The 15,777-nt window shown below is 39.3% G+C and overlaps 1 protein-coding gene across 1 annotated transcript; it reads left to right on the top strand.

The window, feature by feature from the left end:
* Positions 1-5,168: 5,168 nt before the first annotated feature.
* LOC130905713 (syntaxin-2-like) lies at positions 5,169-15,745 on the top strand. The gene is made up of 9 exons (XM_057819330.1): positions 5,169-5,217; positions 5,314-5,654; positions 5,729-5,828; positions 8,019-8,093; positions 8,911-8,984; positions 10,731-10,839; positions 14,767-14,840; positions 14,921-15,061; positions 15,135-15,745. Exons 1-9 carry the CDS (start codon positions 5,184-5,186, stop codon positions 15,360-15,362), a joined length of 1,176 nt encoding a protein of 391 aa, XP_057675313.1. The 5' UTR covers positions 5,169-5,183; the 3' UTR covers positions 15,363-15,745.
* The last annotated feature ends 32 nt before the right edge of the window (positions 15,746-15,777 follow it).

The raw sequence follows: 15,777 nt of genomic DNA, 5'->3' as shown, positions 1-15,777 counted from the left end.
ACAGAATGAGGGACAAATATTTGCATGGTGCATAGGAAGTGTCAAGAATTCATATACAACGTAGTTATACGACCGATTCAAGCTGGTTTTGTTCACACCGATGCATTCGTGCAAACAGTTTTCATCATAAGCGGAGTTTAAGGGGGGGGGGGGGGGGGGGGGGGGGGAGGGCCGAAAAGTGTCATTGCATGTAATTGACTTTCCCATATATGATTCTAAAATGAAGAATTTTCCAGTAAAATATTGTCTATAAAAGTTGTAAAGCAATAAAGCAAACAACAAAAATGAATGAAATGAACAAAAAAATTTTTTATAATGGGTCAAAATTATTTTTCGAACAGATCATATGACTATTCTGAAGATATGAGCAAATCTGCATGTTTGATTAGTAATGTCTGCTCATCACAGCACACGGAAGTCAGACAGCTGATAAAAAGACACCAGTGGACAGTCAATGTTGATGCCTCTCTTCTGTTCTGTAATTAAAGAGCTGTCAGTAAAAAACGTCAACTTTTTCGGTAAGTTGTCTTATTCAAGAAATCCACAAAAACAAAGTAACAAAACTAGCACCTTAGACAGTCATTTGCTTTGCTTAGCCAAAACCACCTGAGGAGCAAAGAGGCAAGATGTTCTGCCAAATTTTGCAACCTTATAATACTTTGCTCCCAAAGCTGTTGTGGCGGAGAATAAGCCCTCTTTTACATTCAGTTGGACTCTCAATGTTATTCGCAGGTGCTAAATAAACATGTAACATCGTAATCATATATGTTCAACACGAATATGGCGTAAATTAATGCTTAACTACACGGCGAAGACGTAAACAGTGAGAGAGCGGCGTGCAGTTTTTGTGTGCAGCTAACATGGCAGGATGTGTCTGAGGAGAACTTTTCTACATGTCCGTCCATGATCAAACGTAAGTAAATATTCCTTTTTTTTAAAGAAAGTTTGTAGTGTTTACTATATTAATTTAAAGAAAGTTTGTAGTGTTTACTTTCTAACTGCTGTCTTCGAGACTATTTTTAACACACAGTTGCAATTTCTGATGGGGTGAAAATTTGACAGAACACCGGCGGGCGTACCATATTCAATGGCTGACAATCTTGACGAAGTAGTGTAGCTGTCCGAAGCAGGCTGATTTAGAATTCCTCTCAAAAATGATGGGAAAGAAAAACGCTTATTTTCAACTTATTATTATAAATATTCTTGTAAGTTAATTTTATTGCTGACAATTGCTCCCCCCCCCCCCCCCCCCCGCCCCAAAAGTCAGAGGTGTAGCGTCCCATTATGCAAACCAGGCAACTGCCCAGGGCCCCCAGCCAGCAGGGGCCCCCAAGAGGGCCCACAGATTTAGCACACGCAGCTTTACTGCACTATCGCAGCGACAAGTGTAGGGAGTGTTTCAATACCATGGAATCATTTGGCAGATTATCTAGCAATTCTGTTATCAATCCCAATCAGCACTAACCATGTCACGTAGATTATATATGATTAACCCTTGAGAGTCGAAGGACGCGCCGGCGCGTCCTCAGCGCACGTCGTCTTTGAAGCGCCCTCACGTTTTAATTACGTCACCCACATGCCGTTGGTTGGTCTCGTTTTAAAGTGCGGAAGTTGCGGTTTACTCTCGTTATTATTTGAAGTCAATCGACCAACTAAAACGTGAGATTTTGTCATTTAAGTTTTATAGTTTTATTGTCCTCTCAAAAAAACATTAAAACGCTGCATGGATCATTTGTTTATGTCTATATTTCCATCATTTCTTGTCCTTTTTCAAAACTGAAGCTCCATGAAAAAAACACAAATCAAACGAACCCTTTCGAAGTCACAGTGGAAGCACAAAATGCGTTTTTTTAAAATAAATATAACTGCCGTGCGAGGTTCCACCGAACGAGAGGGAGGAGTGTTCTGAAGCAGCGAGGTGGCGAGCGACGGCCGTTTGGATCGAGCAGCGACTTTGTGTGACTTTGAGAATGAACGGAAAACTAAATTTAGCGCAAGCAATTGTGCTTTTTGATCAACTTGAGGAAGAGGATGGTCCAAATTCGTCATCATCGTCTTCTTCGGAAGAGTCCTCGAGTGAAGATAGTGACGGATTTGAACACGTGGGTGACGCCATCGACGAGCAGAGGTAAGCAAACTCACTTTTTTTTTTTTTTAATGCTGAGAAAGTTTCTTTTGATAATGCAAGACAAAGTTAATTTTGATGCAATATAAGTGTGTGTTTGTGTATATAATAATAAAATTTGCATATCAGATCAAAGTCGTACGTGCACTGTGTGTATCCAAGGCAGGAATTTATAATTGTGGTGATCTTCTTTCTATATGAAGATTAGGGATGTAGCACATATTCAGCTATGGTATTCTTTCTATTGTCATACATATAGATTTCCATTATTATTTATTGCTGTATATATTTTTATTTTATACTTATTATTTTCATAAATACTGACTTTTTTTCATGTACATTTATAGTGACAATGAAAGTAAAGTGAAATGAAAACGGAAGGGTGGAAGGGTGGAAAGAGGACCGACACACCATGGAGGTGTGGGCTGTGCGATGTCGCCCTGTGTCGAATTCCAGGACGAAACTGCTTTTCGGAGTGGCATGCCTGAAAAAAATTTAACTTGTTTATTGTAAATATTTTTGAAAATACTTTTTTTTCCCAATGTTATATATATATATTTTTTCCCACAATCAGTCTTCTCAGTTTGTGTATATAAATGTGTGTTCAAGAAGCTTGATTGTGTGTACATAGTTTTCATCAGGTGATGGGCCGCAATACCTAAACTCATAAAGAGATGGCCTCTAAACACTTTTTGTGTTAGATGGTATATATTTTTTCACTGTTCGGTCTGCTGTATATAACCTGTTTTGACTAGAGCATGTATAAAGGCAAAAAACGCCAATGGCTGTACCTGTTGTTTATGTTGAATTGTCAAATATAAGACTATTTATTCTAAATTTTTTGGGTTGAATGTTCATCCTAACATGTTGAATAAATATTACAAAGTTTCAAAACGGTTCGTTACGCATGTTTGGTTGTCAATTGGACATCAATATTAAAAATTTTGACAAAACGATTTTGGAATTTTTGGTCTTTTTGGGCCCAAAATGATTATATATAATTGGTCAGTGAAGGAAACAACAGTTTGGACATGAAGTTCAAGGTGTCACAAAAAAAGGGACCAAACCAGGCCATCGTAAACAATTGTTTCTTTGAAATATAAAGGCAACTTCAAAGGCATGCAAAATCAGACAAAATAGGCCCAGACCTTAAAGGGTTAAGAAAGTCCAATCAGCTGTTAATACCACATGATTATTTAAAGAGTGACTCACCAAGTACTCTCTGGTTAGTCCTTGTTAAACGTTGATTTTCACAGGCCACCTCATCATTCATGTGACTACTCAAAGAAATGGTGATTTTTCCAAAAAAGTATTAATGGGTCTGTCGTATTCCTCGCCAAATACTCTATAAGAAAAATATAAAAACATATATGCATCTAAAATAATCCTAAACAATTTTAGCAAATTAAATACTCATTTCGGTCAGTAGTCCACCAATCAGTGGTTTTTACGGAATAATTTGAATTGGGTGGGTTGTAGGGCCAATCTGACTACTGATTGTTAGTCTTTCTTCTATAGACCCTACCCACGTGACGTCACAACTCCTTCCTCCTGACTGGTGCCGCCCAATTGTCCGTCAACACATCATGTTTACCTGTTACGGCTACGTACATTCCTCCTATTTACGACGTGTTTTTCTGCTCGTTAACATTAATAATCAAAATGGTGAAGGCGTGTGTGGCGGTCGGTTGCAATAACAGAGAAGATAGACGGAGAAGACGAAGAGACTTGAAGTTCTACCGGATTCCGAGAGACCCGGAGAGAAGAGAGCGAGATGGGCTGCTGCAATTCGACGAGAAAACTGGGCTCCAAACGATTACCACAGATTATGTAGTAGTCATTTTATATCTGGTAAGATGCATTTAATATATATTTAGTGGGTTTTGGGCTGACAACCACAATTAAGATCATTGCTAGGCTAATCGCCGACAACATACACGTATGTATGTAGTGAGAGTGGTATCGCTAAACCATATAAACATTAAAAGCCCTAACTCCATTGACAAACGATATGAAATACATTAGACTTGACAGTGGATGTTAGCAATAACAAAAGTTTTTGAAATGAAAATTTCGTAACTCACCTTTCCAAGCACAAGATAGATTCCTGCCGAATTTTCGTGGACAAGGACCTGTTTCACCCAACCAGCAACGAAGTATTTATAAGCCTCCAAGCTCTTAAAGTTTTTCAAACTTTCGTGAGAATAGGCTGATTTTGTGTGGACAAGATAGTTGTACATATCAGGGTAGCTAGCAGATGTCAGGCAAATACGGCGGAGACAGCGGGTAAACATCGATTTAGGCATCAAATATGGATCTGGCGAATGGATAAACTGAAGCTTTTCCACATAACGCCTTTTATGCAACGCATCAAGTGAGTTTACGGCATCCGAAAGCACCGGGTCTTCCATGAAATGCATTATAAATTGCTCGATCAATTGAGACCATTGATAATACAGACACAAAATGACGGACAAGGGGGCGGAACCATACAGCGAGCACGTGATTTTGTGACGTTGGTCACAAAATTGCTCCAAGTCCAACTGTCCCCCTTACTTGCACAGTCTCGAAGGGCCCCATGTTGCTTGTTGCCTGGGGACGCCGGGGACCCTTGCTACGCCTCTGCCAAAAGTCCAACTCCACCTTGGCTTTCATCAGATTGTGAGGATAAGCACCTTGGAAGATGATTGAATGAACAATCCATGACTATTTACTTCATGTATTGAATTTAATAGATTTGTCACTGCATGTAAAATACAACTTAATTTAAGCCCCTAAATGAAGCAAATATTGAATGATAATAAATTAATGAATGAAATGTATTATAATTGGGTAAGAAAGGCATTGACGTAAGAACAGAAGAAGATGCAATTTTGGTGATTTCATTCTGTTAAATGAGATGAGAAAAGGTTTCTGGCTGATTTTGTTTTAAATATGATTGAACAAATTAAACACGGATTGAAACGAAATGAATTTCTGAAAAAAATTGTCGCTATTTGACTCTTTGTCCGTGTGACGTCATCCGCCTCGAAGCCGCCTCCTTTACTCGGCCGTTTTAATGTTTTTATTCTACTTTTTGTTGGCAGAACCAGGTAAAATAAAAATGACACGCCATTTCCCAACTCGTTTAAGACCTCGAATGTAGTGCACCGTTACTATTACTAATAGTGTATTTATCTTTGTGCAAGCAAGGTGGTTGGTTCTTTGTTTGCCGTTTGTCGTGACCGCGCACTCACGTGATCGCGCCTTGGAGCAGGTGTGTTCAACTTGGCTTCCGACGGTACCTGTCGACGTCGTGGTCTGCACATTCAAATTGACTCCAGATTCTGACGACTGTCAGGTTTTTAGTTCTCTGAAAAAGTGTCCCCAAAAGAGAACAAAATTGTCGCATCTGGCGTACCTGCCAGGTGGAACAGGTGGCGTTTTAGACGGCTATATTAGCTACCTTCAGCAACAACAAAGGCAGCGTTTTGTGATTATGGCACATGCAACCAGAAGTGAAGTCATCATGGAGGAGTTTTTTCAAACGGTAAGTGTGCAGCTGGGCATTTTTTTTGTCTTTTGTTGCCTTCAGCTGTCTTGACAACTTTTGTTTGTGTACAGGTAGCCGAGCTAAGGAGCCTAATACAAAAGATGTCATGTCAAGTGGAAGAAGTGGAGAAAAGACAAACTAGTCTTCTTGCTTCCTCAAACCCAGACAAGAGTAAGGGGACATTTTGTGCGAATTCAACATTCAAAATCAAACACTTGTTGAATGCAGTTGCTAGTTGATTCACTTGTTTATGGTGCTACTAGTCAACCATACTGTATTTGAAGTATCCTGTCCTGTATAATGGGGGCGCTGGAAGTCACTCACAGCAGTGGGTGCTGAGGATCTTTTTTAGTTTTTCCCAGTGGTGTAGGTTTGGTCTCAATATTGGTAGGGACGATATAACCTGCATGTACGCTTTTTGCTGAGGAAGGGACATTAATAAAACCAAACAGATTGGGTGAACGGGGGTCTGGGCTATATTTCTCACTAATATTAACCTAATTTTGTAAACTTCCAGTATAAATGTCAGGATTTTATTATCAAATTTAAATTGCAGTATTTCAACACACATTATATTACGTACACAAAACGTGTTAATCATCTCAACTATCCAGGAATGAAAAAAAAAAAAAAAGTCTTAATACTACTTAAAATTGTCTGTACAAATAAATATGACAAAAAAACTTGTTGGTCAGGGAATAACAAAAATAAATAGAAATGGAGTCTTCCTTCAGGTAAAACACTACTGTTTTTGTCCACAAGCACAGCCAAACTCAACAAAAAATGAAAGCTCCTTTGGGCTGCTTTAAGACCACATAAATAAAATAACAATGAAAACTGGGGAGAAGGGTATAAACCTTGGTTCACTACATTTCTTAGTTTAATTAATGTTAACAGTAGAAAACATCCAGGAGGCTATTTCTCAAAGCAGCTTCCTCCTCCAGTTCGAGAAATTAGCACAGATTAATGTTATGCTAACTCTGACGCAGGTCGCACTTTCAGCAGCAAAATTTTTGTGTTCCCCACCTCCACAAAGTTAACATTTTTACATTACTTAAAGTGGCTGCTGCTGGCGGGAAAAAAATCTAATATCCCTCGTCTTCGAAGGGGACGGTGAATGAGTGTGTGTGAGAGTGGGGGGGTCAAGTTATCAGCCAATCAAACATGAGAGAAAAAAATGGACTGGCACATTCAGCAAGTGGAAAGGGTTCAATGTAAGTCTGAACAAAATTAAAGTACTGTAAATCACTTAATAATGGTAGTGTCAATTCTAGCCTTTCAACATATGAAAACTAGACAATCTAAATTACCTATATAACTGAACTAATTATATAATGCAAATAAGGTTGTTTAAAAGTTGGTGGGGACAATTTGACCATCCTGAAAAGTTGCTAGTGTTATGTCCCTATGCAAACCTACGCCCTTGGTTTTTACCCATTCAAAAACAGATGTTTCAGTCCAAATTTGTCATTCTCACGCCGTTTCTTCATACAAGGCGTGCACAACGGCAGTACATAGGCCTAATGGATAGTTTACATACTACTACTAGGCTACTACAAAGACAACATTCTATTTCACCTGCAGTGTGTGTTGGAGTTTTTGTAATGGAAACAAAAGTGCCCTTGTATTATAATGAAAATCACCCGGCTAGACGGCGCAATGACACACGAACACAATTGTTTTACAGTATATCTTATGTGGGCGTGTATGTTTACTGGCAATGGTTTACAGTTAACTGTGTTTCATCCAACACTGAAAATGTTTTTTTTTTTTTTTTTTTTTTTTTTTTTAAAGCAAAAAAAAAAGTTACTAAAAGGGCCAATAGCCCTCGGTTTGACATCCCCTTTTCACAACACTAAAATAAATTGCACATGAACATAGAACAGCACTCTGCAAGGCGGCAGCTCAAGAGCAATTAAAAAAACAATGATATAGCTACAATGCAAGCATCTCTTACCTATCTGAAGACACCAAAGGACGATCATCTTCATTTTTGACCTCAAATTATAGAAAATGTCGCTGCTTTTGTAAAGAAAATATCGCTAATTTGTTTTTGTGCAATGCTAACGCCTCCTCTGTCAACAGTTGGCGCCTTATTCAACGTGACCCTGTAAGCTAGCAAGGTGTTAGGTGGTGTTATTAACAAAACAAAAACCTTTTAAGCATACTATTAATCCCCAAAATTAAATACTCTATTTTTTCAATATGTTTTATTTGTAACACATACACGAAAAGAATGTGCCAAAACTTTTCTTTTTTCCCCAACAACAGGGGCTGCTGCAGCACCCTCAGCACCCCACTTGCCGTGCCACTGACGGACAATACTTATTTCAATACTCATAATCTGTGTGCTCTTCTCAGGATGCAGAGACGAGCTGGAGCTGCTCAACAACAATATCAAGACTAATGCAAATGTGTTCCGAGCCTCATTAAGGAGTAGGTGCATTTTTTTCTTTTGGAAAAAAGACCTTCACAGTATTCATTTATATTAATGTGCACATACATCCCCATACATCCAATGTGTACTCTTGTATACTACCTATATGTCTGCCAGCAAACACTTTTGCAACAAATTGTGTGCTTATTTAAAGTCGACTGTATTGCTACTCAAAAAAACGATATATATATATATATATATATATACCGTGAATAGACAGGCGAATGATTGCTGCCATCCCGTCCCTGTTTAGATGGCCTTGACGTCTCTCGCCGTCAATGGTAGCCAATGAATGGAAAAATTGTTATTTCATTGGTTTGATAAAAACATACATTAAGCTCAGGAAAATACTCAAGGAAAAAATTACTATTTAATTAGTAGTGAATCTATAATCCTTTTGACGTTTAACTAAAAAAAAAAAGAGGACACTTTCTACAATCTCCCAATACTGAGATGTACCTTGAGATCACTAAACTCCAAGGAAGAAAAAAATCATATTACTAGTAGGTATACAGTACATGTTTCTTTATGGCTAGTTTACTTTAAGTGGTATTGTCACTGTTTTTAAATTGTTTTAATTGCATCATTGTTTATGATTACGATCGGCAGTGCTTTGCACTTCCACATATTCTCACATTGAATACTAAATTAGCATGTATTTGTTTGGCAAATATGGTAGCGAGACAAGGAAAACGAGTCCTTTAACAATTCTTCAGAGTCACACTGAGAGGAACCAAACATTTCTCCCTCCCCTTGTCATTTCATTTCACCATCGTTAGCATGGATAAAATATCCAATTTGAATGTGTTTCTCTAGCATTGCAGGATGGTTTCTCAGCAGATTGCAGTGACGTTGGTACCTCAGTGATGCGGCGTATTAAGAACAATCAGGTCTGGCAGCATTTTAATTTGTATTTAATACACTGCTGAACCACAGTCATGTGAAAAAATTAGGACACCCTATGGAAGCCTGTGTGTTTTCTAACATTTGGTCATATGGATATTTGATATCAATTTTAACAATCTCCAGAGATTACTAGAACTAAACAATTAAAACTGGAAAAAAATAATTTTTTTTTTTTTTTTTTAACAACTTTCTGTAAAATGTAACGTTAAATAAATGCAATTTCTGTTGAGTAATAAATTAGGACACCCCCACATTCAATCCCACTTAAAATGGTTAAAATCGCACACAGCGGTATCACATTAGGTGCACATCATTAGAACATCATTGCCCAGTGTTTTGAAGGAGGCTTGCCTTATTTAAACCTCACATTTATTTTGGTGTGCCCCTGAATGTTGAAGTGAGAGAAAACACCATGGTGAGATCAAAGGAGCTTTCGGAGGCCTTCAGAAAAAGGATTGCAGAGTAGTCTGGTAAGGGATTTCAAAACACATCAAAAGGATATTAAATCAGCCTTTCCTCTGTCTGGGAAATAAGTCTACAAGTGGAAGACATTCCAAACAACTGCCAACATGCCCAGCTCCAAGCAAGTTCACCCCGAGAGTAGACTGCAAGATGGTAAAAAAAGGTCTCCAAAAACCCTAAAATGTCATCACAGGACATACAGCAGGCTCTTGCTACTGTTGATGTGAAAGTGCATGCCTCAACAATCAGAAAAAGACTTCACAAGTTTAACCTTCATGGGAGGTGTGCAAGTAGGAAACATTTGCTCTCCAAGAACATAAAGGCCAGACGGAAGTTTGCCAGAGTGAATGTAGACAAAGACCAGGACTTCTGGAATAATGTTATTTGGACAGATGAATCTAAAATTGAATCATTTGGACACTAGAACAGAGGACATGTTTGGCGTAATACAACATGCCAGGAAAAGAACCTCACAGACTGTGAAGCATGAAGGTGGAAGTGTTATGGTTTGGGGATGCTTTGCTGCTGCAGGACCTGGCCAGCTGACCATCATGGAATCCACAATGAATTCTATCGTGTATCACAGGGGGCTTGAGGAACATGTGAGCTCTGTGACAAAATTAAAGCTAAAGCGAAATTGGACCCCGCAACATTACAGTGACCCAAAAGATATCAGTAAATCCAACAAGGACTGGCTGAAAAGGAGGAAATGGAGAGTCCTGGAATGGCCAAGTCAATGCCCAGATCTTAATCCCATTGAGATGCTGTGGGGTGACTTGAAACGGGCACATGCAGGAAACCCCTCAAACATCTCACATCTGAAAGTGTCTTGCGTTGAGAAGCGGGGCAAACTTTCTTCAGACCGATTTCAAAGACTGGTAGATGGCTGCAAAAAGCGTCTCACTAAAGGTATTTCAACCAAAGGGGGTACCGCTAGCTATTAGGTGGTAGGGTCTTTTTCCTCAGAATATGCATTTTTGTTGATACTGTGTTTGGTTTGATGAGTAAAACAATGTTAATGTTTGTTGTTTACCTGCAATTAAATCACTTTCTTTTCGAGAGATAAAGAAAAACAAGATCAGGTATTGATATGGGAACATTTCTTAATAAGGAACTGAATATTTAATGGGGTGGGTGTCCCAAGTTTTTCACATAACTGTAGGTGCACACTGAACAAAGAGCAACAATGCACAACAGACTTAGCGCTTTAATTGCCATTCCCAACCCAACAATAATTTGAATTTAACTGCTGTTGTCCCTTGTACCAGCATGCACATCTAACACGCTGCTTTGCTGAGCTAATGACGAATCACCACAACACACAGGTGGCCTTCAGAGAGAAATGCAAAGCCCACATTCAGAGACAGCTACAGATTGGTAAGTCTGGGACATTTCTCCATTTATCGCTAGCTGCCTTCCCATACAAATTTCAGAGGGGAGAAAAAAAGATTAATATGAAATGTGGGTTTTTAAAATTCAGAAGTGAAGCTACCACTGTATACAACTATAGTTCAAACTGCCTTAAATTTGACAAAAGATAATGTACAAAATTTTTAAAGATGTTTTGCAAATCTATATTCATGTAGCATAGTTATGTAAATCAGGGTTAACAGTGTTCCTCAGCACATTTTCTATTCACAATGTTTTGAGGGGGGTGGAGTGTTGCTCTTCTGTGTTTACTGAACAGCTTACTAATTCCTGTTTTATTGCCCTATCCCGGGGGTCGGCAACCCGTGTTTTGAAAATCCCATGCGGTTCTTTAGTGCAACCCTAGTGGCTCCTTGGAGCATTTTCAACAATGTTTGAACATGGAAAAAGATGGGGGAGGGAAATATATTTTTTGCTTTGATATGGTTTCTGTAGGAGGACAAAAATGACACACATTCTCAACGTTTTCCAATGCTGAAAAAATAGAATAGTAGAATAAATATTAAATTTCAAAATTTCTGTCAACGAAGATTTGCATCATAGCCTGTGACACAGGTTTCTATCAGCAGGGTGGGGTGCCAGGCAGGTGGCTATTGTAAACAAACCGGCGGCTGCGAGATAGGCCATGGATCCGAAAGGGAAAAAGAAAAAAAATAACTGAGGAGAACCGAGGATTCAAGGTGTCTTGGACCGAATCATTTGCATTCATTACCAATGCGGAAGGATTGCCTGAATGTTTACTCTCTTGCGAGAAGTTGTCAAATAACGAGTAATGTTGAAAGACATTTGCAGGGAAGGCATGCTACATTTGAAGCTGAGTACCCAGTTGGGATTGAGAGAAAAAGTCTGATTGCATTACTTTTGAAGAATTTAAGGAGCGCAAAAATAGACTTAAGAAGTGGATTGGATCGCCAAATCCCAGAACTGTTGCAAGTTTTGTTGCAACCTGGGAGATAATAAAGCGTGGAAAGCCATTCACAGATGGTGAGTACATGAAGGAGACATTCAACAACATATCAGAACACCTATTTTCAGACTTCAAAAACAAAACCGAGATAATACACAAAATCAAAGACATGCCCGGATAAGGGGCATGTTAAGCACGTTCCATTTTCTTGTTTTTCGAAACCTTAAAATAAAAATGACATCGAAAATCGTATGTCTTTATTGCATTTCTTTAATTTCATAAAATAAAAGAAACAATACATTTATATTGTAATGAAGTTCAACTTGAGGTGGCATCATACAACAGGGTAGTCAGGTCGCGCGTTAGATGCACTCCAGGGAAAATAAATATCAAATAATGAAGGCTCATTATGTTTTTTTAGCCAACAGTCATTTTGATAGTAGGCTAAAATCTTATACAGCTACATACAGCATGTGTTGCCTTCATCATAAGGCTAGTGTAAGGCTTTATATTTTTTTGCGGCTCCGGACATTTTTTTTTTTGGGGGGGGGGGGGGGGGGGGGGTCCAATATGGCTCAACATTTTGGGTTGCCGACCCCTGCTCTAGTCAAACCTGTCTAATGTAAATGCATTGCTTTAGCACCATCTTATGGAATCTTTGTGCCAAGGCACTGTTGTAAGGCGCTTCACCCCGCACTTGATGAAGTGATATTTGGAATATAGCGGAATTTGTTTAGTTTAGTGGCCATTCAACAATCATGAACGCCTTTAACCCTTTTTAGGCCACTCCTTTTAACCTATTGGCTTCAGTGTCACTGGCCATAGCCAAGTGTACAGTATTTATTCTTTGATGCATTTTAGTGGTGTCAGTTTTGTTTTTGTTGAAATGTTAATTCATAGTTAAATGGTAAATGGTGTTATACTTGTATAGCCAGGGGTGCACATATTTTTTTGCCCAGGTTCTCAGAGGAGGACCTGGAGATGTGACTTGGTCCTCACTGAACTTGGGAGCCGACCCGCCTGATGCAATAAAATTATGACAAGCTTTACTTAGAGCCAATTACCTTTAATTAATTATATTAACAATTAATGCTTGATTAACATCAACTGGCACAACAAAATGACAATTACTTTGAAGTGAAATGTAAAGAAATAAACATAAAAGCACTGCAAATTCAAAATATAGGGCATTATGCGGCTCCCACATTAACTCCAAGCCTTTATAAAAGTGGGATGTCCTCCTCATAAGAGCTCATTGAACGTGCATGTTTAGCTTTGTGAAATGCGAGCAAAAACATGTTTGTCAGTGCATGGCGATGTTCTTCATTAACTTTATTCCGCTACTTGTCTATAGGGCGAGTGGGGTGCTGTCTGACATCGATAGTTTGCTTAATTGCCACATGCTGTTTTTTTCGTGCTTTTCAAAGTTTGGATGGCTGAAATTCTTTGACCCGACATAAAATGCGCTGCTCTTATCAGCGACATTGGGATTCTCACGGCAAATTTTGTACCACATTTCCGTGCGAGCATCATTTGGTTCTAGCCATGGTACCTCCTGTAGCCACTTTTCAGCAAAAGTCCTTTTTTTCCGTAGCACGTGACGTCTCTGTCGTCTGTCTGTCTTTTGACGGGGGTGGGGGAACACGGAAATAATTACTCAGTGGGGCCTGCCTCTTTGACATTTTGAGAAGTGATTTTCTCGTGTCCGCCGCAAATACAATGGTCAGCCATCGGTACGCAAAAGCGTATGGAAGCCGTTGAGGGCCAGCGCGTTTGTCTACGTCCAGTACGCATGCGGACCACTTATGTGCACCCCTGTGTCCGCCGCAAATACAATGGTCAGCCATCGGTACGCAAAAGCGTATGAAAGCCGTTGAGGGCCAGCGCGTTTGACTACGTCCAGTACGCATGCGCGCATGTGGACCACTTATGTGCACCCCTGTGTATAGCGCTTTTCTACCTCTCAAGGTACTCAAAGCGCTTTACACTACATTGCCATCTACCTACTGGTGACACAGCACCAGGAGCAATGCAGAGTTCAGTATCTTGCTCAAGGATACTTAAGCGAGTTCATCAGGGTGGAGAACCGAACCCACAACCTTTGGGTTGGGGGACAACTACTCCACCACTGAGCCACGCCATCCCCCGCCATAGTTGTATTTATTCATAATCAGATTGTCTTGTCCAGGGAAACAAAGAAAACCAAAAGTTTTGTACATTGAGAAAGACTTCTTTATTACAAACAGCAGTTTGGAGAAAACAATGAGACAGAGGATAATGTCTGCAACACCGTGTCTCCCCCGAATGGGGAGCGGTACCTCCTTTTATACCCTTCTAGTTCCTGAGAGGAGTCATGGCTATTATATTCATGTATTTGTTGCCATTGGTTGAACAAATATGGTGTTGGCCCGTCAAATTTGATCTTTAAAGTGCGTCTATCACACCTTTCAGGCACATCCTTTTTCAACTTTGGTTAGTTCATCTTAAGGACGAATGCACAAGTTGTCATGGTAAGATCAGCAGTTGTGGTTAACAAGTCTAAACTCAAAATTTCCTGCACAAGATAAATAAAAAATAATGCTTTATGAAAATCAAATATTATTCAGACCTAGCTTCCACACATAGTACGTGGACATCACGTTTCTCCTTTCTTCAATCTTGATGAGTCCCTACTGTCGTCTCAGTCTAAATGGTTGAAAACGCAAAACTGAGTTTTTGTTGTGTCTGTCTCCAAGGTTGTCAGATCATTGAGACGACTTCCAGCCAAATCACACTGTAAAACCCAGCAAAGTTATAACCTCTCATATAAGATTTAAGACTAATATAAGACTTTGTGAAAAGTAGCAAAAATTTTTAACAACCTGTCCAATATAATTTTCTCCCGGGTCTTCAGACCATTTCCGTCTAAGCTTGACCTTTGTCACTTGACCAATAAAGGTTTAATTTGTTGTGCTGTTTTTCCTGCACAGTGGACAAAGTGACAACAGATGAGGAGTTGGAGGAGATGCTGAACTGCCACAATGTGACCATTTTTATATCTGATGTCAGTTGGGTTTTGTCTACACACCTATCTGACATGCTTAATTTCCTTTTGGTTGTCACAATCTAATTGTCGTTTTCCAGATAGTTGAATCTGGTGCAAGTATTTCAAGCAAAGCTCTGAATGAGATCAGGTCTCGTCACGAGGACATTGTTCACTTGGAGGCAAGCATCAGAGAGCTGCATGAAGTCTTGGCTGACACGGCTTTGCTTCTGGAAAGTCAGGTCTGGTAGACGTGATATTTTTTGTAAATATTTGGATTCAGGATCACATGAATTCCATTTAAATGTCCACCAGGGGGAGTTGATAAACAGCATTGAAAAGAATGTGGCGAGTGCTGCAGCGTATGTGGAGGAGTCCAGAGAAGAGACGCACAAAGCAGTGATGTATAAGAAAAACCCTTACAGGATAGTGTCTCTGCCAAGATTCTTCAAGTCCTTCCAGAGGAAAACTGCGGACAATGCAGGCACAGGTCCAAACACCTCCAACCCAGTCCACAATTACAGAACTGCAAATGCTAACTGAATTAGACTGCAAAATTAATTCCATTGTCTTCAACACCAGGCAAACTGCACATTTTTAGTTCATGTAGGAATGGCAGATTTACACTGAGTTGCTTGATACTGTTTGATACTGTACTGAACGGTGCTGTTTCTTATTATACTAAACATTCCTTTTTCATTTCAAAAGCCCTTTGTAATCACAGGCCTCTACCGAGGACACATTTTTAAGTATATCTGAATTATTGCTAGCAGACCTGAAGGCTGCCTAAATCAATCTGGGATGTGCTATCTTTTATTTTCCAATAGATGGCGTAAGAACACAAACTAAATCGTTAGAGTCCCTTTGGTCAGTAAATGCAATAATATCCCCTGTCATTCGCTTCTACCAATAAACTTTAATCATATATGACTCAATTTTCAGTTTTATCTCTGCTTTT

The sequence above is a fragment of the Corythoichthys intestinalis genome, chromosome 17 (genome assembly GCF_030265065.1).
Source record: "Corythoichthys intestinalis isolate RoL2023-P3 chromosome 17, ASM3026506v1, whole genome shotgun sequence".
Classification (NCBI taxonomy): Eukaryota; Metazoa; Chordata; class Actinopteri; order Syngnathiformes; family Syngnathidae; genus Corythoichthys; species Corythoichthys intestinalis.
The sequence above is the reverse complement of the archived record's forward strand: the minus strand, read 5'-3'. Positions and strand labels throughout refer to the sequence as shown.